Source organism: Athene cunicularia, assembly GCF_003259725.1.
Source record: "Athene cunicularia isolate RWA chromosome 5 unlocalized genomic scaffold, athCun1 chr5_part1, whole genome shotgun sequence".
Lineage (NCBI taxonomy): Eukaryota > Metazoa > Chordata > Aves > Strigiformes > Strigidae > Athene > Athene cunicularia.
Window position 1 is genome coordinate 37,110,616 of NW_020799101.1, and position 19,872 is coordinate 37,130,487.

General features: G+C 38.6%; 1 protein-coding gene across 1 annotated transcript in view; it reads right to left on the bottom strand.

Annotated features, from left to right (window-relative positions):
* Positions 1-19,872, bottom strand: part of DCAF5 (DDB1 and CUL4 associated factor 5) — a 61,345-nt gene that overhangs the window by 32,260 nt on the left and 9,213 nt on the right. Inside the window, exons 4-5 of the mRNA XM_026849954.1 lie at positions 17,897-18,026; positions 1,247-1,460 (exon numbers count right to left, since the gene is read on the bottom strand). Of these exons, the coding sequence (XP_026705755.1) occupies positions 1,247-1,460; positions 17,897-18,026 (344 nt within the window). The remainder of the gene's footprint in view (positions 1-1,246; positions 1,461-17,896; positions 18,027-19,872) is intronic.

Here is a 19,872-nt window from a genome sequence, read left to right on the forward strand (position 1 = left end):
GTAGTCTTATGTGCTGCTACTTATCTAAACAGAAAGTCTGTCAAGCCAAAAGAATATCAAGTTTTCTAAAAATGGAGCCATATTCTTCCCATTAAAATAACACCCTACCCATAAGAAAATGGCTTAGAAAGCACAACAACAGACACTAAGGCTTTTATCTAGACCTCCAGTAATAGATGAGAAGCTAAACTATGTCAGAGGGTAACAGGTCTCCTCTGACTTCCAGAAGAGAAAATAGTGTCATCTTTAGGCGGACTAAACAATGGACCACAAATCATCAGCAGTTTTCTTCTTAAACAATACATGTGTTTGCCCATTCTTTATGGTAAACCACACTCTTTTTAAGACTGTTTCATTACTGCATTTTCACACTCCTGCCAAAAACTATATAAACTCAGAAACACTGATCAAGTTCAGTGAGGTAAACATATTTCCTACTTGCAGTCTGAAAGAAGCTCAACTCTGCCTCCTGCAGCAGCAACAGAATTAACGACTAAATTGTGACTGCAGGGACTTTACTGATGACCACAAAGAAATTTTCAGATCTTAGTTCTATACTATTGTGGACTGAAAATACACTTTCTGTCCTTAAAGTGTATTAGTGGTTATTAGCTGTCCAAAGAGTTATCTAGAGCTAACCAGCTCTAGAATCATACAAACTGCTGTTAGCCACTTTATGTCTGACATATTTCTTTGTGATTAGCAACAGGGACAGAGTCCTGCCTCAGTGAAGTAACAAACTACTCATTTCTAACCACCCACTGTCACCACTTACAGAACACTGAACTATAAAGACTATAATCTGATCCAGTTATGTTTTTCCTTTAATACACTACAACTTGAAACATGAATCAATAACTCTAAATACACAATATTTATGTTTTGTGGAATTGTCTCTACTGCACGCAGTAGCAATACTGAAATGAAGGAAAGATGATTCCTTACCATATGTAGCAAGCATTGTCTGCTCATGGTTCTAAAATCATATTAAATTCGACCTAAAAAGCCTCTACAACTTTTTTTTTGTGAATATCCCCTTCCAAGTAAGTATTAGGTCACACCAAACAAGAGGTAAGATTTGTCATGTGTATGTTTTTCTTCTTTCAGAGTCTATGTTGCAAAACAGTTCTGAGTGTTTTATCAGTTCTCCTGTTTTATCTCCTGAATCAGGAAAAAAACCCTTACAGAGGTGTTTTCAAACACTCAGAAACTCTGGAGAGTCAGGACAGCATTGTTTGCCAATTACCTGATCACGATCACCTGCAAAACAACAGCTCTTCATAGTACATGAGTTGAAGTACCCTTGGTTGTCAAACTGGAAGACAGGCAGCCTGCAGTGGATGTCATAGAGGACTGGGGGAAGCCGCCGTCGCAGTGCCAGCAGCTGAGTTCCGTTGCTGTTGAACCGGACACTCATGGCACTCTGAAGGGAGAGGTTTCCACCATAGCGGAGCAGAGAACTGGGAAAAGACAGAGGAAACAAGTGAGATGGGTCATACATATGAACTGAACTACTTAAAGACCAAACTCTTTCTAACCTTCCTGAGTCATTTCAAATAAACAAGCCCAGTAAATTATAAACTTATTTCATTTCTGCTTCAAAGCATCGATTCCTGAACAAATTTGATTCAAAGTTAAATTAGTTTTGCTAATAACAAGTACATTTCTTGCATAGGAGCAAAGTCTCACAGAGTAGCCTTAGACTTAAAAAGGCTGTTCTTGTACTTCTGGGATGTCTGATTTTAGATTGACCCTACCAGCACTCTCATCTTTTTGTTCAGCTGGCGCCTGAATCCAGATAGCCCAAATTTTTTTCTCCCCCCTCTGCTCTGGCACAGGATGGCATTTTCTTCAACTGTAGGTACTCTGACCATTATCTCACTTTTGCTCCTATTTACACTTCTACAGGGCATCAGAGGATGTTTGAACTCTACAATCAGTTCCAGCTGTCTTAAGTAAGAAGCCATCTTAGTAACAAGTTATTGCAAGAAATACTAAAATAAGTTACTTAGCAAATCTCAAACTTCCTTAATCTAAAAATATTGCCAAGCAGGCAAAACAATTATAATACCACATGACACTATTACCTAAAACTCTCACATGGTTGAATTAGTTTGTTTCCTTGTACCATACAAGACTGTATGACCAGAGCTGGAGTATTTGTATCAGTTCTTATTGACACATACAAGACAAAACTGAAGTCGCAAGTTTTCACGCTCTCTCTTTAAAATAGTAACAGAATATGGCTCTGTTCCATCCAGGAACCTAAAGATAATCAAACTATACCTGAAATTCAAATTGCATTGCACAAGCTTTCTGGTTTTTTTTCAAAGACTTAATTCAATCTCTGTACTTGAAATAATTGTGTAGGGAGAAAGGGAGACAAAGAAGGAAGACATTTTATCCCTTTTTTGTTCAATGATCACTGAAACTTCCTTAAGCAGTACCAGAAACTGACCTTTTATTAACAGGTTTTGAGCAATCCCCAGAAAGTCTTGTGACAAACTGCGACTTTTACGCACCTTCTGGACCAGAAAAGGCATGCCATCACAGAATTTGCAGAGTTTAGCGGGAAGTTTATTCATAGACTTTAATGTATTGTACTTTCTGATGTAGCCCTCTGCCCCAACAGTTGTGAAAAATGAGTCACTCCACGTGGATAGGAAGCCACATTCTATGCAGGTTGAAGCACGCATCATTACATGAGATACTGTAAAGTTTAAAAACTATTGTTCCTACGCCAGAGTTAAACAAAACCAAAAACAAACCAGGAGATTCCACATAATGAATGCATTAAAAATACACTGCTCTCACACACACGCACATTGTGAACTGAACAGTCAAAGACAGGATGCCACAGAGGAACCAGAAGTCATATTTTCAAAGCCAACTCGTAAGAGCTTTAAGCTGGTCACCAAAACGTCTGAATGCTTGTATCAGCACGAACAGTCCTGCTCCCTCACACGTGTGTTCTCCTCCTCCTGTGCAATGCCACTGAGCTTCTCTTAATAGCATCTAAGGTTTTCAGTAAAAACATGAGAAAATTTAATACTAGAAACTGTAACCATAGAGGCAAAGGTTTAGGATCCCCCTCATCAGCCCTAGTTTCTGTTCAAGATCAATAAAGTATTCAGCCAGCTCAAAATACTCATCAGGCACTACAAAAACAGAAAAACCCCTAAATCCCGAAACGCATGACCTTTGTGCCCCTCCTCCTCTCCTGATAGGTTTGCGTAAGCCAAATTTTTTTCTATGGAAGTTTCCACTTCCTTTCAAAAAAAAAAAACCCAAAACCAAGAAAAAAACAACCAGAAGCGGCCCACCACCACCACAAAAATTAAACAAGAAAGAAAAATCAAAATCCAACCAAAACCTCAACTCAAAAAAATTGGCAAAAGAAATAAGCCCAGATATTTCAGGCTAACAAAGGTCAATTTTTCTATAAAAATATTTTGAGTTCTCCATCATGGGTAAGAACACCGTAACATACAGGCACCAACCAGACAATGTTAAGGTGCAGCCACTGCTGCACCAGGACTAAGCCCCTCTTCTCATTACCTCCCCAATCTAAACCAACTCTCCTGCCTACAAGCGAGCAAGCCTACCAGATGCCCCATCCTTTCAAATCTCCAAGCAAAGTTTCCATGGTTACTATTATTATGCCCTGCCTGAAATATTTTGAGATTATATTTTATAGTAATAGCACTGTAACATTAAACTAGCTTGCATTCTGCTTATAAATGCTTTCATTAAGCTCCTATAGCAGTTGAAGCTATCCAAGAAAACACAAAGTTGAATCCTGTATTGCATTTCAGTAACTTTAGTGTAACAAAGCTCTAAAAGGGTATTTTACTTCAGAAATTAAATGAAGTAAGAAAGGCTAAAACTTCAGAAATTACGACCATATACACACATACGAAGTTTAGAATTAAGGAGCTGCATAGTTAAGGCCCCTCAAAAATCCAGTTGCCTACCTCACACCCTTAACTCCAGACAATTCAGCCACATGTGTAATGGAAATACAGTTTGTGCTGCAGTTCCTTGAACATCTGACTCCAAGAAAAAAAAAAAGTAGAAAAAGCCTAAACAAAACACAAATCCCACACTAGTAAAAAAGACTAAGTTTGGCTGATAAAGAAATGCTAAAATAGCCATTTTCTCTTCATTTAGAAGAGCAACGTGCAATGACTTTCCCCATTTGTCTCAATTTTGCCCCCAAAAATCAGACTCTAGCTCCAAGTTCAGCATGCTGCACTGATCAAAAGACAGTGGTTTTCTGTTTTCCCCACCCTGATGTGTCCTGCTTGCTTCCCCTCTGCCTCTTTGAAAGGGTTTGTTAAATTAACTGCCCAGTGTTCTCCTTTAAAAAGCTATGAAGAGGCAGCAGGTAGTTAGATGGGGATGAAAAGAGACAAACTGACACCAAAACCCCCTCCAACAGAGAAGTATTTGCTCTCTCTCTACTCCTCCAAGAAGCTGTCTGAGAGATATGGACAGAAATATGATGGGGGAGTGCAGTGGTATGGAAGGTGTGCAGTTCCTGGCTCTATCTTGGTGGAAAAGCTAGGAACCTAGGTCACAAGTAGAGGAATAAGGATTTGAGAAATCTCTCTTCCTCTGCCTCCTACTGCAGGCAGCGCACATGGTAGCAGCATTTAGAGGTGAGGAACCCCAAGACTTTAATATTTTTCATTATGAAATTTAGTTGATTATAGAACAACGACGCAGTCTTTAGAAAAAAATAACAGCAATTGCCAAAAATGTCTTGGACTATTCCATCTCCACCAAAATTTTAAGAAAAAAAGCAGTCAGCCATCTCCAAGAAAGAAGCTGGGAGAAGTTATGTTATTTTTTACAGTAATAAACCAGTAGTAATACTCATTAGTACTAAAGAGGAAGTCTGAATCAAGAAGCTCTAAAGATCTTCAAACTAATTAAGAACCACAGCTTTTGCTCTTTCTTTTGGGGGGTGAGGGGGTGGTGGTGAAGGGGAGAGCTGTGTTTAAGCATGCTCAGTGTTCAAATGACTGTCTTCACTTTCCTGGTTGCATCATGGTGCTGCTCTGTACCTTTAGTCTGTGCTACTTTTGGATTTTTTCACACCAGATTACGTGGGGCAGTGTAGACATGCTTGGATATGTTGCTCATGTTAGAGCTGCCATTTCTACCTGCTCCATATTGCATGCTCCAGCAAAGGAATTCCAGAGGCAACACCTTCTTGCATGTACTAAAAAGTTTACTGATGCATCAGTCTAAAAGCAATACTCTCTTCTCAAAGCACAGATCGTAACAACTAGTGAGAAATCTGGACAATCCTAAAAGAGCACCTCTGAACAAGATGAGTGCCCTTTCTGCTAGAGGCATTATCTTTATGAATCCAGACCCAGACTACTCTGGGATTTAGTCTGCTTCCAAATTTGGCTCACTCAGCCAGCCGTGGAATGTCGATGTTGCCTACCAGTTCTGGAAAAAATACAGACACACACATATGCACTTCTGAGCTTTTAAAAAAAGTCATATCGTGTGATTAACAGAAATATTTAGTCCATGGATAGAACGTTACAATCCAAACACACATGCTGGAGCTGGAGGGAGGCTGAGGAGGGAGAGAATGGACAGTTATGTACAATATGGTCATTTCTGTAGCTGAATATGCTGCGCACAGGCAGCACTCAGTGTTAACTAAATATCAGCTCAGCTAAACAATGGAAAGCTTTCAATCCAAGAGTAGCACCACTAATGTAAATAAATCCGTTTCTACTGGCAGCTAGTGGGGTGAGGGAAGAAGTAGTCTCACTGCACTCAGAATTTGCAAGAAAAGTCTATACCTGAAACAAGCATCCCCCTCTCCTCCTCTCTCCCCTTTTCTAAACAAAGGGGTTGTTTCATCCTTTTTTGAAAAGTCAACTGCCTGAGTGGTAACATAAGCTTAATCCAGGCTATTCAAAAGTTAGCTTGGCAACAGACAGTGGCCATTAAAACAGAGAAGATCAGTGTCTTGGTAGAAATAAAATAAAAGCAGCATGCACAACAGCATTAAATAGAACCATTAAATAGCTTCTCTTAATAAGCTACAAATCCACCAATGAACGGCAGTACAGACACTGTCCTCCCTCTTAAATGACACTCATTTCCCAAGAAGGAAGGAAGGAAGTGAGAAAGTGTTGATATAAACAGCAGTGTGTGAAACTAACTTAATGAAAGAATGACCTTAAAAGGAAAAAATGAATTGAATGCTCATAACTAATACACACCATTGCATACAACTGTGTTTGTCAGCAATTTCTGTAACCACAAAATTGAGGAACTTCTAACTGTGCAAAAAGAACTGGAATGAAACTTGGCAAGCAGAATCTTGGACTGGAAAACTCCAGAAAGGTTTGGATTTTTAAGAAAGTTACTCTTTGTGTGTAAACACACACACAATTCTTATTTAGTCTGGCTCAAACACTTAAAAAGAGCCAAAATAACCAATAATAGAAAAGCAAGCACAAGATCAATTAAGATACATACTATTTAAAAAAAAACAGATTACAAGTTTCACAAATCTCAAAATAATTTTTTTGAAAAGCAGTTAAGTTGTGTCAAAGTTTATGGTGTTTCTCTACGTGTCTTCAGAAGCATTGACAAATGTGAAGGAAGTCCATCAGTGTCTTAAAATTAAAAAGGTATACACAAGCCATGCTTAGGATTTTATTATTTCTCAGTAACATTCTCATTTTTTAAATTATGTCATCATTATTTCTGATTATCTCATTACCTTTACATAACTCTCTTCAAAAACTACACCCCCCAGAATCCTTGACAGAAAGTAAGGAGCATTTGCTTTGACTTTAAAGAATAACCAAATAAAAGCTGTGTATTATTTGCAAAACTAAAAACATTTGCTTTCCTTCAAAAAGAACATACAGGTAAAATCAACTGCGTACACCAAGACTGGAAAGGCAGGGAATTTAGGGTGAAGATTCTGCATGTTCAAGAAGGTGTCACTCCTTCTGCTCTTTACCGTTAAGGCTCAGGAACATGTAAATTAGTATAAAAGGAATCCCCCATCATTAATAAACTTTCATGCATGGCAAGCTCTAAGGTGAACAGAAGCTTCACCTTTCCCTCCAAACCAGGAGGGCAATAATTTTTTTAATAGGAGAGTCTTATCTGATAACTGAGTTCAGAATCTGCAGCCTTAAGAACGCCAACCATCACCAGATTTACGTACTCAGAGCAGCCAGACCTTGTAACAGCAAAGGGTTGTGTGGTTTGGCCCTTATGACCAAACTGAATCACTGATTACTAACATTGCTTCAGTGATCTCAGGCAGTTTTCCAGAAATCATTGTTTAGCTTTATTCTCTCTTCATTCACAGGAAAAAACTACACTATTTCAGTATTCTGAAGATGACAAGAGCAGAGGCATAAAGTATGCTAAACTCTCCTCATCTGTATTACTTTTACCCTTTTAGGCCTTAAGGCTTACCTCTGCCATTACAGTGATTAAACAGAAGCAAATGACAACAACAAAAAAAGCCCTATTTGTTTGAATGTTTCACTCCTCCTCCAGCTCTGTCTAAGGTTTGTTTTGGTCTTACTACAGACCTCTTTCCCAAACATTCTCACTGTCCTAGGATTGCCCTCACTACAGATCTGAGAATCAGCAGGCACAAGAGTGTCCTATTCTCACTCTCTACCTGAATCATCCAGGTGTTAATGTAATGTAAGTAAAAATGAGGTCTAGTAGACAGTAAAATAGTTTTGCAGGAAAAGAAAAACAACCCAAAAACTTAGCCAGATTAAAAAAGAAGATAGAAAATACAAAGTAAAGAGCAACTGTTCAATGAACACAAGCAAGCTAGCTAAATCACCTGATCATTTTCCTCCTTTCCTAATCCCTAAATTCTACAGTCAGAGCCCATTATTCAGCCCGTTCCAAAATAGTACTTTGTAGGATGGAGTACAGACCGTGAGATGGAACACTGCTCAGCTGAATCCAGCAAAGCACAAAGGAGTAGGTTCCATCAGATAACCAGACAGAGAAGATGCAAATACAGCCAGACATGGCATGGGAAGATGACCTTTAGGCCAAATGAAAAAACAAGAGCTGTTTCCAAAACGAAGCACACCCTGAAGGTCTGAGGTAAAAGTCGGTAATTCTTCTTGAAGAGTAAATCCATTTTCACACCTCAGTGTCTATGCAAAACAGTCATGTGTCAATACTACAGTCCTAACGACACATTTTTCCCTACACACGTTTCTGTGCTGAGATTCTTGTATTGCATTAGGAAAGCTGATTTGTTCTCTCATCCAATAATATATATATATATAAACTCACTCTTTTCTCTAGCAAAGCTGCATGAGTTTTTATTTACCAAAGCCACAAAAGCTGAAATTAAAGAAGAGCAGCAACAAGCAAGTAGGCCTTTCTTTTGATAGGAAAAGTGGCAATATCCAAGATGCTCCTGCAGAAGCAGAGTTCAGTCTTGTATGAGTAAAGCTTCTGCCTCCAATGGGTACAAGATTAATACAAATTATCATGTGAAGCTAACTGAATGCAACTGCATACCCAACTTTGGTTTCATCAAGTTGGTTCCACCACAGCTTCTCATGGACCGTTTACAGTAGGGCTGAACTAACATTTCAGATGTTCTTCCAGTAAATGCACTAAGATCTCTCCCTTGTATTGTCAAAAAGTTTTTGGTTTTAATTTTATTTTCTTTTTTAAACAAAAAATTGTATCTCTCAATACCTTTCCTCATTTTAATTTCTTACTCATTGAAATGAGGCATAAAGGTGATTAGGGCAAGGATTATATGATAACAGACCTATTTCCTTAAGAAAGCAGGTTACAAAACCCCATTAAATCATAGCTTCTTTTGAAAAAAAAGATTATTATTTTATAGTTTAATTTGCATTGTAAGGACAACACTTTGCACTTTAAATTCTTGCTCTAGAAAGACCTGTGTGTTAGAAAATTTCAAAGCTAACAAAAAGATAAAGCATCATGAGGCTTTTGAAGTAGGCAGTATTCCCACTCCTTGATACAGGAAAAACTGAGGGCAACAGAGGTCAATCAACAAACCTACCCAACACTGTGAAACAAAACCAGGTTTCCTGACTTCTTGTTTACTGCATGAAGATACTTATATTCTGGAAAATTATAAACCTGAACACCACCACTGCTTCTGGGAGCAAGCTGGATGCCACGGAGCAAAGGGACAGTACCTAGTTTAAAGTGCCTAGCCAAAAGCAAACCAGAGCTAGTGTGGGGATGTTGGCAGGTGTGAAAAAGTTTAATCTTCAAATCAGAAAATCCCCATGCATACGGTGAGGGCTATCTGCAATGGGTAGTGTGATTTTAACCAATTAAAGTTTGAGAAAACTACTCAATCAAGACAGGAAAAGCTGAACAGAAGAAAAGTCACCATATCCCCGAGAACAACAAAGAAATAAAAGCTGAACTACTAGCAATACACATTTTTATTATACTATTTGAACCTCAGTACTCCAAAGCTCAGTTGTATGATCAAATCTGGGGATGCTAGAGGAAAGTAAAACCATCTATCATTCTGTCATTGAAAAAAATCCTTCAAAAATCTTCAGTGTGCACATCAGTGGACTAACCTGAATACACTCCACTATAGGAAGGATACAGGTCTAACCACAGAAAAAGCTAAACTAAACTCTCTATGCCTAGAGGGGGTGACAAGGTCAGTCATAAAGCAGGACTGCAAATGAGACAAAGGAATGTGTATACCTAAACCAGAAAGTAAGCGAGAGGGCCCTTCCTACCGTACTGTCCTAGTTAATTCCACAATAAGGACAAGATATAAAAGTGAGAAAAAGAGAACAGCACCTCCTTCAAAAACTTGAATACCAGGCAGTATTTGGCAAACTTGCACAATTACTTAAGTATTTCTAGACTATTAGTTGGTGCTCACATGAGCAAAAGAAAAAAATAAAATCACTTGCTTCAGAGTAAAAAAAATAATCTAGCAATAAATTTACTGATTTACATCTTTTTCAACTTTACCACAGCTCTTCTGTCTTTAAAAAAAAAAAAAAAAAAAAAGAAGAATCATCAACTGGCTGAAACTGGCAACCACAAAAAAGGACTCCATTTACTGGCCAGCAGAAATACAACTTAATCCATCAGCATGACTAAAGTCTTAATGATTGGCACCACCTCTTGCCTGAAGTCAAAAAGGCTTATTTGCAAGTACTGCCTTTTTTCTGCAGTGGCCTTTTGAGACTACCTCAGGTGTTTCTAACACCAAAGAAGTCGTTTGTTTTTGGCTAAACCTGTGGCAGTTTGGAGATTTATGTGTTTACAACAAAGCTAAAATATCCCCCAAACCACCATTCCCACAGATACGATTCAAAAGTCCTTCAACACATTCTAAAGATTTCCAGAAAACAATTCAATCTCCATGAAATTAAGCGACAATCAGCTCACTTTCTATGACACTAAAAGGAATTTTAAAGAAATAACTTAAAACAAATAGGGGGAAAATATCTAGGTTTAGGTTCTGTGTTATTTGGGGAATATAGCAAGTTTGACCTGGTCAGGAGAGCTTCAAAGACAGAGCTGTTGAGCTGCCTCAGTAGCACAGAAGTAAAACTGATAGTACATGTGTGGGATGAGTTGTATTTCCTGAACTGCTAGAGAAGACAAATAGCTATTTGAGCTATTTCAGGTGGTGTGGCTGACCCATACTGGTGAGCGCCTAAATAGCTCTTCAAATTTGCTAGACTGTAAACTAGCGACATTAATTACTTTAAGTAGCATATAGTTAGTCAAAATTCACAACAAATGGTTCAACTGGGAAGGGAAAGAAATTAACTGATAAGTTTGACAGTGAAAAAGTGGTTGCCAAAATACACATATTTTTCCTGCACTCATTAATACAGGGCTCGTCTCAGAACAGGGCAGGCGGAGGTCTCCAAACAGAAACATGCATCACACTCCTATTGCACTGAAACAATTTGAACAGGTAGTTGCCAATTCGATGATGTAGAGGACTCCTGAATCTGCAAGGGCTTTGGCAATTCCAAAGCACACACATTAGAAGATTAGAATCACAAGCTTCTTTGCTTTACATGCAGGGTCAAAATGCAAAACAGCCAGAGAAAAACCTTAAATCTCCATGTACTATTCCTGCCATCCCACTCCTGTAGCGATCATTTAACATCTTATTAAAAACCTGCAAGGAAAAAAATCAATTACTACCAAAGATGCTACTTTGAAAAAATTCCCATTCCACCAGTTCTAGCCTTGAAAGAGCCCTGAACCTCACTAAACTAACTATCAGAAGCAAACTCTGTGGTTACCTCCCTGATTAATATCCCCTGCAACACAATCAACAATACTGGATCCCACACTTGCACTTCCAGAAGCTCCATATTTCATCCACCATACCAGACTTCTTAGTAACACACAGGTAAAACAACTGCTACCTTTTAGAGTGAGCTCAGGAAGGTAAGTTAGGAGGATAAAACTCAGCATGTGCATTTCTTAGAAAATAACTGTTGTCTCTGTTCTTCTGGTATATTTTTAAAGGATCAAATAGCTTGAAGTTATGAGCCTGGAAACTAGAACTGGCAACCACTGGAGACTTACATCTACGGACTTAGACCCAGTTATGATGATGATTTTATGACCTTAGAATACCTTCCACATCACCACACAGGTTTTCTAAAGGCCTCTGTAACAGGCTATAAATATCACCTGTGGTACAGACAGAGCTGCAAATACTCATTATCTTCCTTTCCTCCCTTTCCCCTAGACTTGCACCCATCAACAACAAGAAAAAAAAAAATCTCGAACAAAATAAACCATGCCTCTATTCAGAGATAATACTTAGCTCTCTCTTGCAAAGATGGTCTATTTGACACTCATCTAACTAAACTCCAAAGAACTGTTCTCAAATTTCCTATAGTTCTGACAGCTACCACTTATTTCAAAACTGACAAAGGACTTGCGAACCTGAAATCCAGCTTTTGCAACTACACGTCAGCATGTCAATCTAACATGAACCACGTGCAAGACTTCTACATCCTTCGATTATTATGAGTACAGAGATACTCCATACCCCTCCATAGAAAGAAGTAGTACATACAGTGTTTTCCTCTCAGAGACCACTAATCCAGGAACAAGAAGGTAATACTCATCATGTCTTTAAAAGGCTGTGAACTAAATGAATCGAGTGAAACTAAGGCAATCAGGAGCCAAAACCAGGATTTTCAGAAGTACTGAGTACCTGTGATTTCCAGTAGGTTTCAATCAGAAGTTACACATTCAGTACATTAACAGTTGGACTGTGTTTTCTTGCAGCACCAGCTGAACTCCTAGAAATTAGCACCTAGCAGAAAAAACTTTGCTCAAGACTTTAGAGAACACTGTCAGTTGGAGACCAGCAGCACAGTACAGTCACATCCTTTAGTCCTCCACACACTCAAAAGGTCAACATATCCTGACATTCATGAACATGCAAAGAAAAGTCCTCTCACAAGATCCCCCTGAATAACTAGTTTATTACAGGGAATAAATTTCCATCTCTATTTTTCTGACTAGGTGATTCACTGATGCCTAACAACAGGTATTCCTCATCCACAGATGGAGTGTGTTTCCTCTGAATTCTCAGTGCAGAAAGAAAATTTGATGTTAGTCTGAAGTCCATTAAGAGAGCCTTCTTGATTGGTATTTTGACACACAAATATTCATTTAATGTAAGCTAAAAAAAAAGTTTTCTTAAAAAGGCTCTGAACTGCAGTCACTCCTCAGCCAAGACAAAAAAAGAAATCAAAGTTGAATTAATGCTCCTCTTTGGCATTGTCTGTAAAGCATTGATGAAAAACACTGAAATGGACACAACTTTAACTTGGGCTTATTATGACTTGTATGATGAAGTTAGCTTTTAAAATATGCCATAAAATTTACAGTCACCATGGGATACCAGATTTTTGCTGGTGGTCAAGGATTTTTTTTAACTCATCATTGGACTTTTTGAGTACATTGAATTGTAACTGCGCAAATGGCACAGGCCTCCTGAACTTTATCTTAAAAAGGTTTATCACATGTAAGCATTTCTCCTCACTCAGAGTTTGAATCCAGTACTTGAGCTCAGGGGACGAAAGTGTTCCCAGAACTCAACACTCAAGACTGGTGTCCTGGAACACTATGTTGTACTGCAGGAACATAAAAGTCGCATCAAGCAAAAACACTCCCTACTTATTATTCTCATGAAACAGGCAGCATTCCTTGGAAGTAAATCAGCCCCAACTTTAGTTATGTTTCACTTCTACTTTGTAAAAAGCCACCAGGAATGCTTGTAAGGGACATGCTGATGAGACAAAAGAGGGAAAGTTAGTGTAGCAAAAGAAACTGAAGCAACTAAAATACTAATGGCACAAACAGCTGAACATATCTTATAGTTCACTGCTCCTCAAATGAGAAAGGTCTTGCTTCCTTCTTATCTTCTGTTCTCAAGACTTGCAGGTCTCCCTCTCTCTTCTCCATCATCCATGCTGTTGACTGAGCCTTCCCTGAATCTAGTTCAACTTGCTAGTCCATAAGAAAGCTACAATGCTTTTTTTTCCATGTTAGTTTTCTAACTTCTAAGCATGATGAGTTGGCTAAAATTGGAATTAGTGCAACAGATACAGCAGGAATGATGGCCTGAGAGCTTTTGGATAAACCCACCCAGGCTCACAAAAATTCCCAAGACACTTCTGATACTGACTGAAGACTTAGCATTTTAACCCTTGAACTGGACATGCAAATAGATCTCACTGTGTAAAAAGCAGTGGCTCAACACTCCTGTCACAAGCAGAAAACACTTTTGTGAACAGCTTTAGTATGAAAACCAGTTTAAAAGTATGTGGTGGGTCATTAATAGGACAGGCCATTCTGATCGCAAAATCTTCCAGATTAGTAGATATAATGGGGGGGAGGAGGAAACAGGAAAAGAAAGTATTAAGGGGATAATTATCATATTTTTTGGGGGGAAAAAAGCAGCTTTTGATTTCAGTAAAAAGGAGGACATAGGGCTACGTGGAAAAGGGAAAGATGGGAGAACTTGAGTACCTAAAATAGCTAGAGTTATAGCTGTTGCTTGAAAACTTATTTGCCGACTTGCCCCTATCAATTCTGTAACAATACATATTTGCAATACATATTTTACTGTAAACAGTTTAAGCAGCACAGACTTGCCTTTTTTGATTTTCTTAAAAAAGCCACAGCTTCTGGACCCCATCTAGTGGTGTGAGTGCCTTACAACAGCCTCATTAAACGACCACATTTAAGCTTTTCAATGCACTGTTTTTAAAAAAGAAACAATACAGTTGACTTCAGTTCAACGTCCACCTGAAAGAATGGCAATACTCACACGTTCTAAAAATAGGAAGATTTCCAGAATCACTACTCGACTTCTTTTCATGCTGGACTTACATTAGTTCTATTTTAACAGTGCTTCATATGCTATTTTTGAGGAGCCAACCCACCACATCCAGATCTTAATAATATACCGGGGGAGAAGGGGGGAATCTCAACTGCCACACTAAGTCTGAGACAGAATAGATATGAAGCTGTGAATGAACTTTGGGAAAAAGCAAAATGAATTCGCCTCTGTATCCTGACTCAGTCAGCAAGACTAATCAAATTATGACTATCTGAAATGAGCTAAACTTTTCACAATTCAGAGCTGTGAAGCTGTCTCTAAATTTCCTCAAGCATGCCAAGAAATGCTGGCTTTTCAATTACCTTCAACTGTAGTAGGCTAGCATAATGCACTCCCAGTTTCCCATCAGAAAGTTAGCCAATTTCACAGTATATGAATAAAAACTCCTCAGAAGCAGGACTTTTTTTCTAATCCTAAAAATATTTTTAATTTTTAGAGGCATTTAGTGTTGCCTAATTAAGGAAGCAGATAAAACCAACTCTCCCGGCCAGAGGCATGTCACAGCAAGCTAGCAAACAAATTCTCCTATAACCCAGTTGGAGAAGAGCTGCGTATTTTGGAGGCAAATACTCTGGTGTAAAAGTCCTCATCAGATTCTTCCAGATAAATAAGTAGATGCAGTTCATTTGTTTCTGACAAGCACTGGAATCCATATCTGAATTCTCTAACCTAGTAGGGTATCACTACTCCATTCAAGATTTTGAAAATTCAGATTTAAAGCTGCACAGTTAGCCATATTTCATTGACTCTCATACAAGTTTAGAAGTTCACAGCAAATCACCCCTTTTCTGACAGACATAATCAAGCTGAACAAAGGTAAAGAACAACTATACCTCATCTGAGGAGCCTCTGCTGATTAAAACCTGAAATTCAGCATTAAGCCTGATCCCCTTCAAATGAGTGAAGGCCAGCTGAATCCTGTGAGCTTATCAAACCTCATCTTCTGTAAAAGAGTATTACGGTACCAGTGCTGTTGGCTGTAATACATATTATGTGAAGGTAGTGCTAGCTACAGTACTGCTATTGGCCACAAACAGTTAGTCTTTGGAATTCCAGGCTTTTCATTTGCTTTCTGAATTTTGCAGGGGAACAGTGGCAGGATTCCCCAGAACAGTCTCCAGTTATGAAGCAAACCAAGTAGTGGCTGCATCAGTCAGTGCTTATATCCTTAGTGATACTCAGAATAGAATGACAGAATTGTTTAGGTTGAAAAAAAACCTTTAAAATCAAGTCCAACCATTAACCTAAATCTGCCAAGTCAGTAAATCATGTCCTTAAGCCACATCTACATGTCTTTTAAATAGCACTGGGGATGGTCACTCAACTGCTTCCCTGGGCAGCCTGTTTCAATGCTTGATAACCCTTTCTGTGAAGAAATTTTTCCTGATATCCAATCTAAACCTCTCCTGGCACAATCTGAGACCCTTTTCCTCTCCTCCTATTGCTTGTTACTTGGGAAAAGAGACCAACACCCCTCTCGCTACAACCTCCTTTCAGGTAGCTGTAGAGGGCGACGAGGTCTCCCCTCAGCCTCCTCTTCTCCAAACTAAACCACCTCAGTTCCCTCAGCTGCTCCTCATAAGACTTGTGCTCTAGACCCTTCATTGCCCTTCTTTGGACACTTCCTCTCTCCATTCCTGTTAGCCTTGTACAACCTTTCCAGCTACATGCGGTGATCCCATTTCATTTTGCTACCCAAATGAAAGACTTAATCTAAATTTTGCATCCATATAGAATTTCTGTTGATACAAGCTGTACCACTCCACCAACATCATTCCTTTTATATTCACACTCAGAATTAATGTCTGAAGAGACAAATGTTTTTGGTATAACTCCCTTTTGAAAAAAAGATCAGTGCAATCTGCAGGAGTTCTTTAATCACAAAACTGAGGTAGAAGCTGAAAAATAAAGAATCCTGTAAAAGCAGTATGAGACCAGCTGGCTTGCAAGAGGAAGCCAACTTTGTCCATATTAGTTCACAATGAAAATACCAGGCATGAACTGAAGTTAATGTGACTGAAATTTTACACGAAAAACAACCCCAACATTAGGGTTATTTTGCTCTTACAAACATCTCATATTTCTCTCCTATCCAGTTTGAAGCTGAAGTCTGTTTGATGTTAGAAAGTTACTTACTAAGACCTACACATGAAGAGTTTGACAGGATACAAGAAGATAGGCTAGGCAACTTCCTAACTCCCTTCCAGTTGAATTTTATCAAACCTAAAGTTGAGCAGATTGTACAACAGCTGCCAACAAGGGCTCTAGCAAACTTTGTACAAACATGAGTAAGCTCTACTCACCAGCATCAGCAAGCAAATTCTCATTCAAGATTAAAAATAAAAATCAATTAAAAACCATTAATGTTTACAATTTAAGAATAGTAAACCCTCCTGAAATCACAATTTGGTTGCGACTGTAACAAATGTCTAAACATTTTAGAATTTTTTTTAAGCCTGTTATAATTAACTTCATATGAGATTGGTTTTTGTCTGTACAGTACAAACCCAAGAAGACTTTTTAGTGATATGCACTTCTAGATATGCCAAGAAATTCACCAGTAAGGTGAGAGTCAAGTGTATACTACTGAAGATTTTACATAGCTGAGACTACTGCACTGTAAAACAAGTAGTACCTCTTTTCACTTTTTTGAAATTATGCTAAGATTACACTTGTAACTGTAAACATGTAAACATAAAAGGGGGGGAGAAACATTTGAGGTGCTCAAATGTTTTTTCTGATTATTACGATTAAAAAAAGGAAAACACTTTCAAAATCTGAAAGACTGAAAAAGACTTCAACAGAAGCTTAATCTCTCATGCACGCCAAACTGGTATCAGACATTGCATAGGTCCACTTTAATACCCAGTCTAACCACACCTCATGCTGCAAACTTAGGCTCTTCATTTGTTTAAAATCCTATGCAAATCTGGGAGCATGCTATGTAGCCAAACTGATTATCTAGATGTCTATATTATCCAGGAAGTCATACAAAACTCTTAAGCGCTGAATAAAAAGCTGCCTTGACTACAATCTCTTATCAGCCACTGAAAACTGAGCTGGGTAGAAAAAACAAACTGTAAACTTCCAGTATTAGCAAGCTAGTGCTAAATATAATGATGAGAACCTGACACAACAATCTGAGTTAATCTGCAGTGGTGAGACCTTGAAGGCTTAAAAAAGAAAAAAAAAAAAATCACTTACCTTAACATTGAAGATCTAGCCCCATTTTAAATCAAATTATATTGTATGTATAAAGAAGAATTGTTAATCATGCAAAATAATTTAATTCAGCATCACTATCAACATTACTATTAACTTTGTTCTGCATCTTTTCTTACCATCACATGTTCTGACTTTACTTAAAAAAAAAAAAAAAAGTGGCACGCCATCACCTTTCACGGGAAAGAAACAGCACAGCATAAGACAAGGACAGCCAGATCATACCTCTGAGGTTTACGAATATCCCAGAGTCCCACACCTTCCTTAGAGTTGGCAGTAGCCAGTAATCTGGGTTCCACTGGATTAAACATCACACTGTGAAAGGCTGATGGGTAGTGTGCCAAGCAGAAGGGGTCTGTTGAAAAAAAGTTGAGATTTCAGACATAAGAACAAACAACATATACAACTGTTCGATGCAATGAGTTTGGCAGCTTAATACGGAAACAGCATAACAAGATACAGAGACACGTTCAAACCATTTCTCAAGCTGACACATCCAAAGCAATATAGAACCTGAGGTTTAAAATCCACCCACATGTACATTAACTTTGTCTAATTATGGAAAAGAATACATATTGGATTTCAAGATGCCATTTTGCTTTGCTTTGCTTATGAAAGGTTATCAGAGCTTAAAACTAGTCACTCGAAGATTAAGTATTTGAATCTTCTTAAGGTTCATGACAAAATGGTCATCTATAATAAAGACTATACAAGGGGGGTATTCTGAAAGCTTCCTAACATATTCCTGGAAGCATCCACAGCTATTGATGGTCACCCAAACTACAGATGTAGCATCAATTACTTATATGGGAGAGTAATATTACAAAAACTGAAATAAAACTGTATGGAATTCAATTCAAATCAAGCTGCCAACCCTGAGGAAAAGAGGTCTGCCATCTCTTAAGTGCTGTATAAGCAGCTGTACAAGTAGACAAGAAGGGTGTTCCTCTTGTATAAAAGTTTAACAGTTGGCTTTTGCTGTTCACACAGAGTTAAAAACGTGCTCCTCCAGACTCTCTCCCTCTCATCTTGATTAGTGTAACAGGACTGTGTTTGGCCTGCCCTATTCATTCCATCAAAATGCTGTCTCCATGAAGAGTGGGGAAAAGCCTTGACTGTCATCCTTCTCTGTATCTTCCTGCTAGCTTTATGGCTTTAGGCACAATCTAATTCTTTGTTGTGTGTGTATCTTTTGTAGCATGCTGCCACTCTTTCACTCAACTAAGAAATCAGAGTCAATGCCTATTCTGAGACAGAGATTATGCCAGACTTTTCCATTCACTGTGTGCTTTGATGCAACCAGTGTTGCTCATGTGCCTGGGAGGATCTGTTCCTGCCCTTGTTTGAGCCACTGTGTGCAGGCACCTTTAGCTCCACAAGCACCTCCAAAGGTACTTCATTTTCTTTCCCTGTATCCCTCATTAAGACATCTAAATCATGGTTAAATGGACAACCCTCCCAAATCCCCAATACTTTCTGCAACTACTGGCCATCAAGCAACTGAGACAGAATTAACATTGATTTGTCCTGCCCCATCTGTATCCTCCTCTATTACAAGCTTTTTGGCACAGGGACTTCCCTTTTTAGCATTCACTTAGCAGTGATCAAAACCAAGGTCTCTGATCAGGCTGAAGCTCCCTAGTGCTATTAATTATCATAGGAGGCAAAGGTAAAAGGAAGAACAGGCACAAATGTTTGTTCTGCCAGCCTGTTCAAAGGCTTCAGAGATTGCTGTTGGCCTGCTGGCAGCTCCAAATAAGGTTTAACACCAAAACTGACCTTCCACATTTCCATCATCCAATTAGATCCCTGCTGGGACATAAAAGACTGTGCTATTAAAATGGCAGCCCCCACTGAGAAGCAATGCCCTGCATTAGCTGAGTGGAGAGACAAACAACATCAGATTACCAAATAAAGGAGCTGTTTTTTAAAGTAAACTTTAAATTTGTGTATGTTCATTCAGTCAAATCATTGTCACCAATTACTGGTGCTTTCCTTCACACCTTCATTATCAATAGCATGGCCTGGTACCAGTTTTCTTCTAAGATACCGAAAGCTGCCTTTCAGCCTGACAGAGATTACAGGAGCTAAACTAATGAGGCACTAAGACACTTTAATGAAAAGTAGGGGGATTACTTTTTTATTGTTCTTTATGCTCATTCACAATTGTAGCTCTTATACACTGGAGTATGAAAATATTT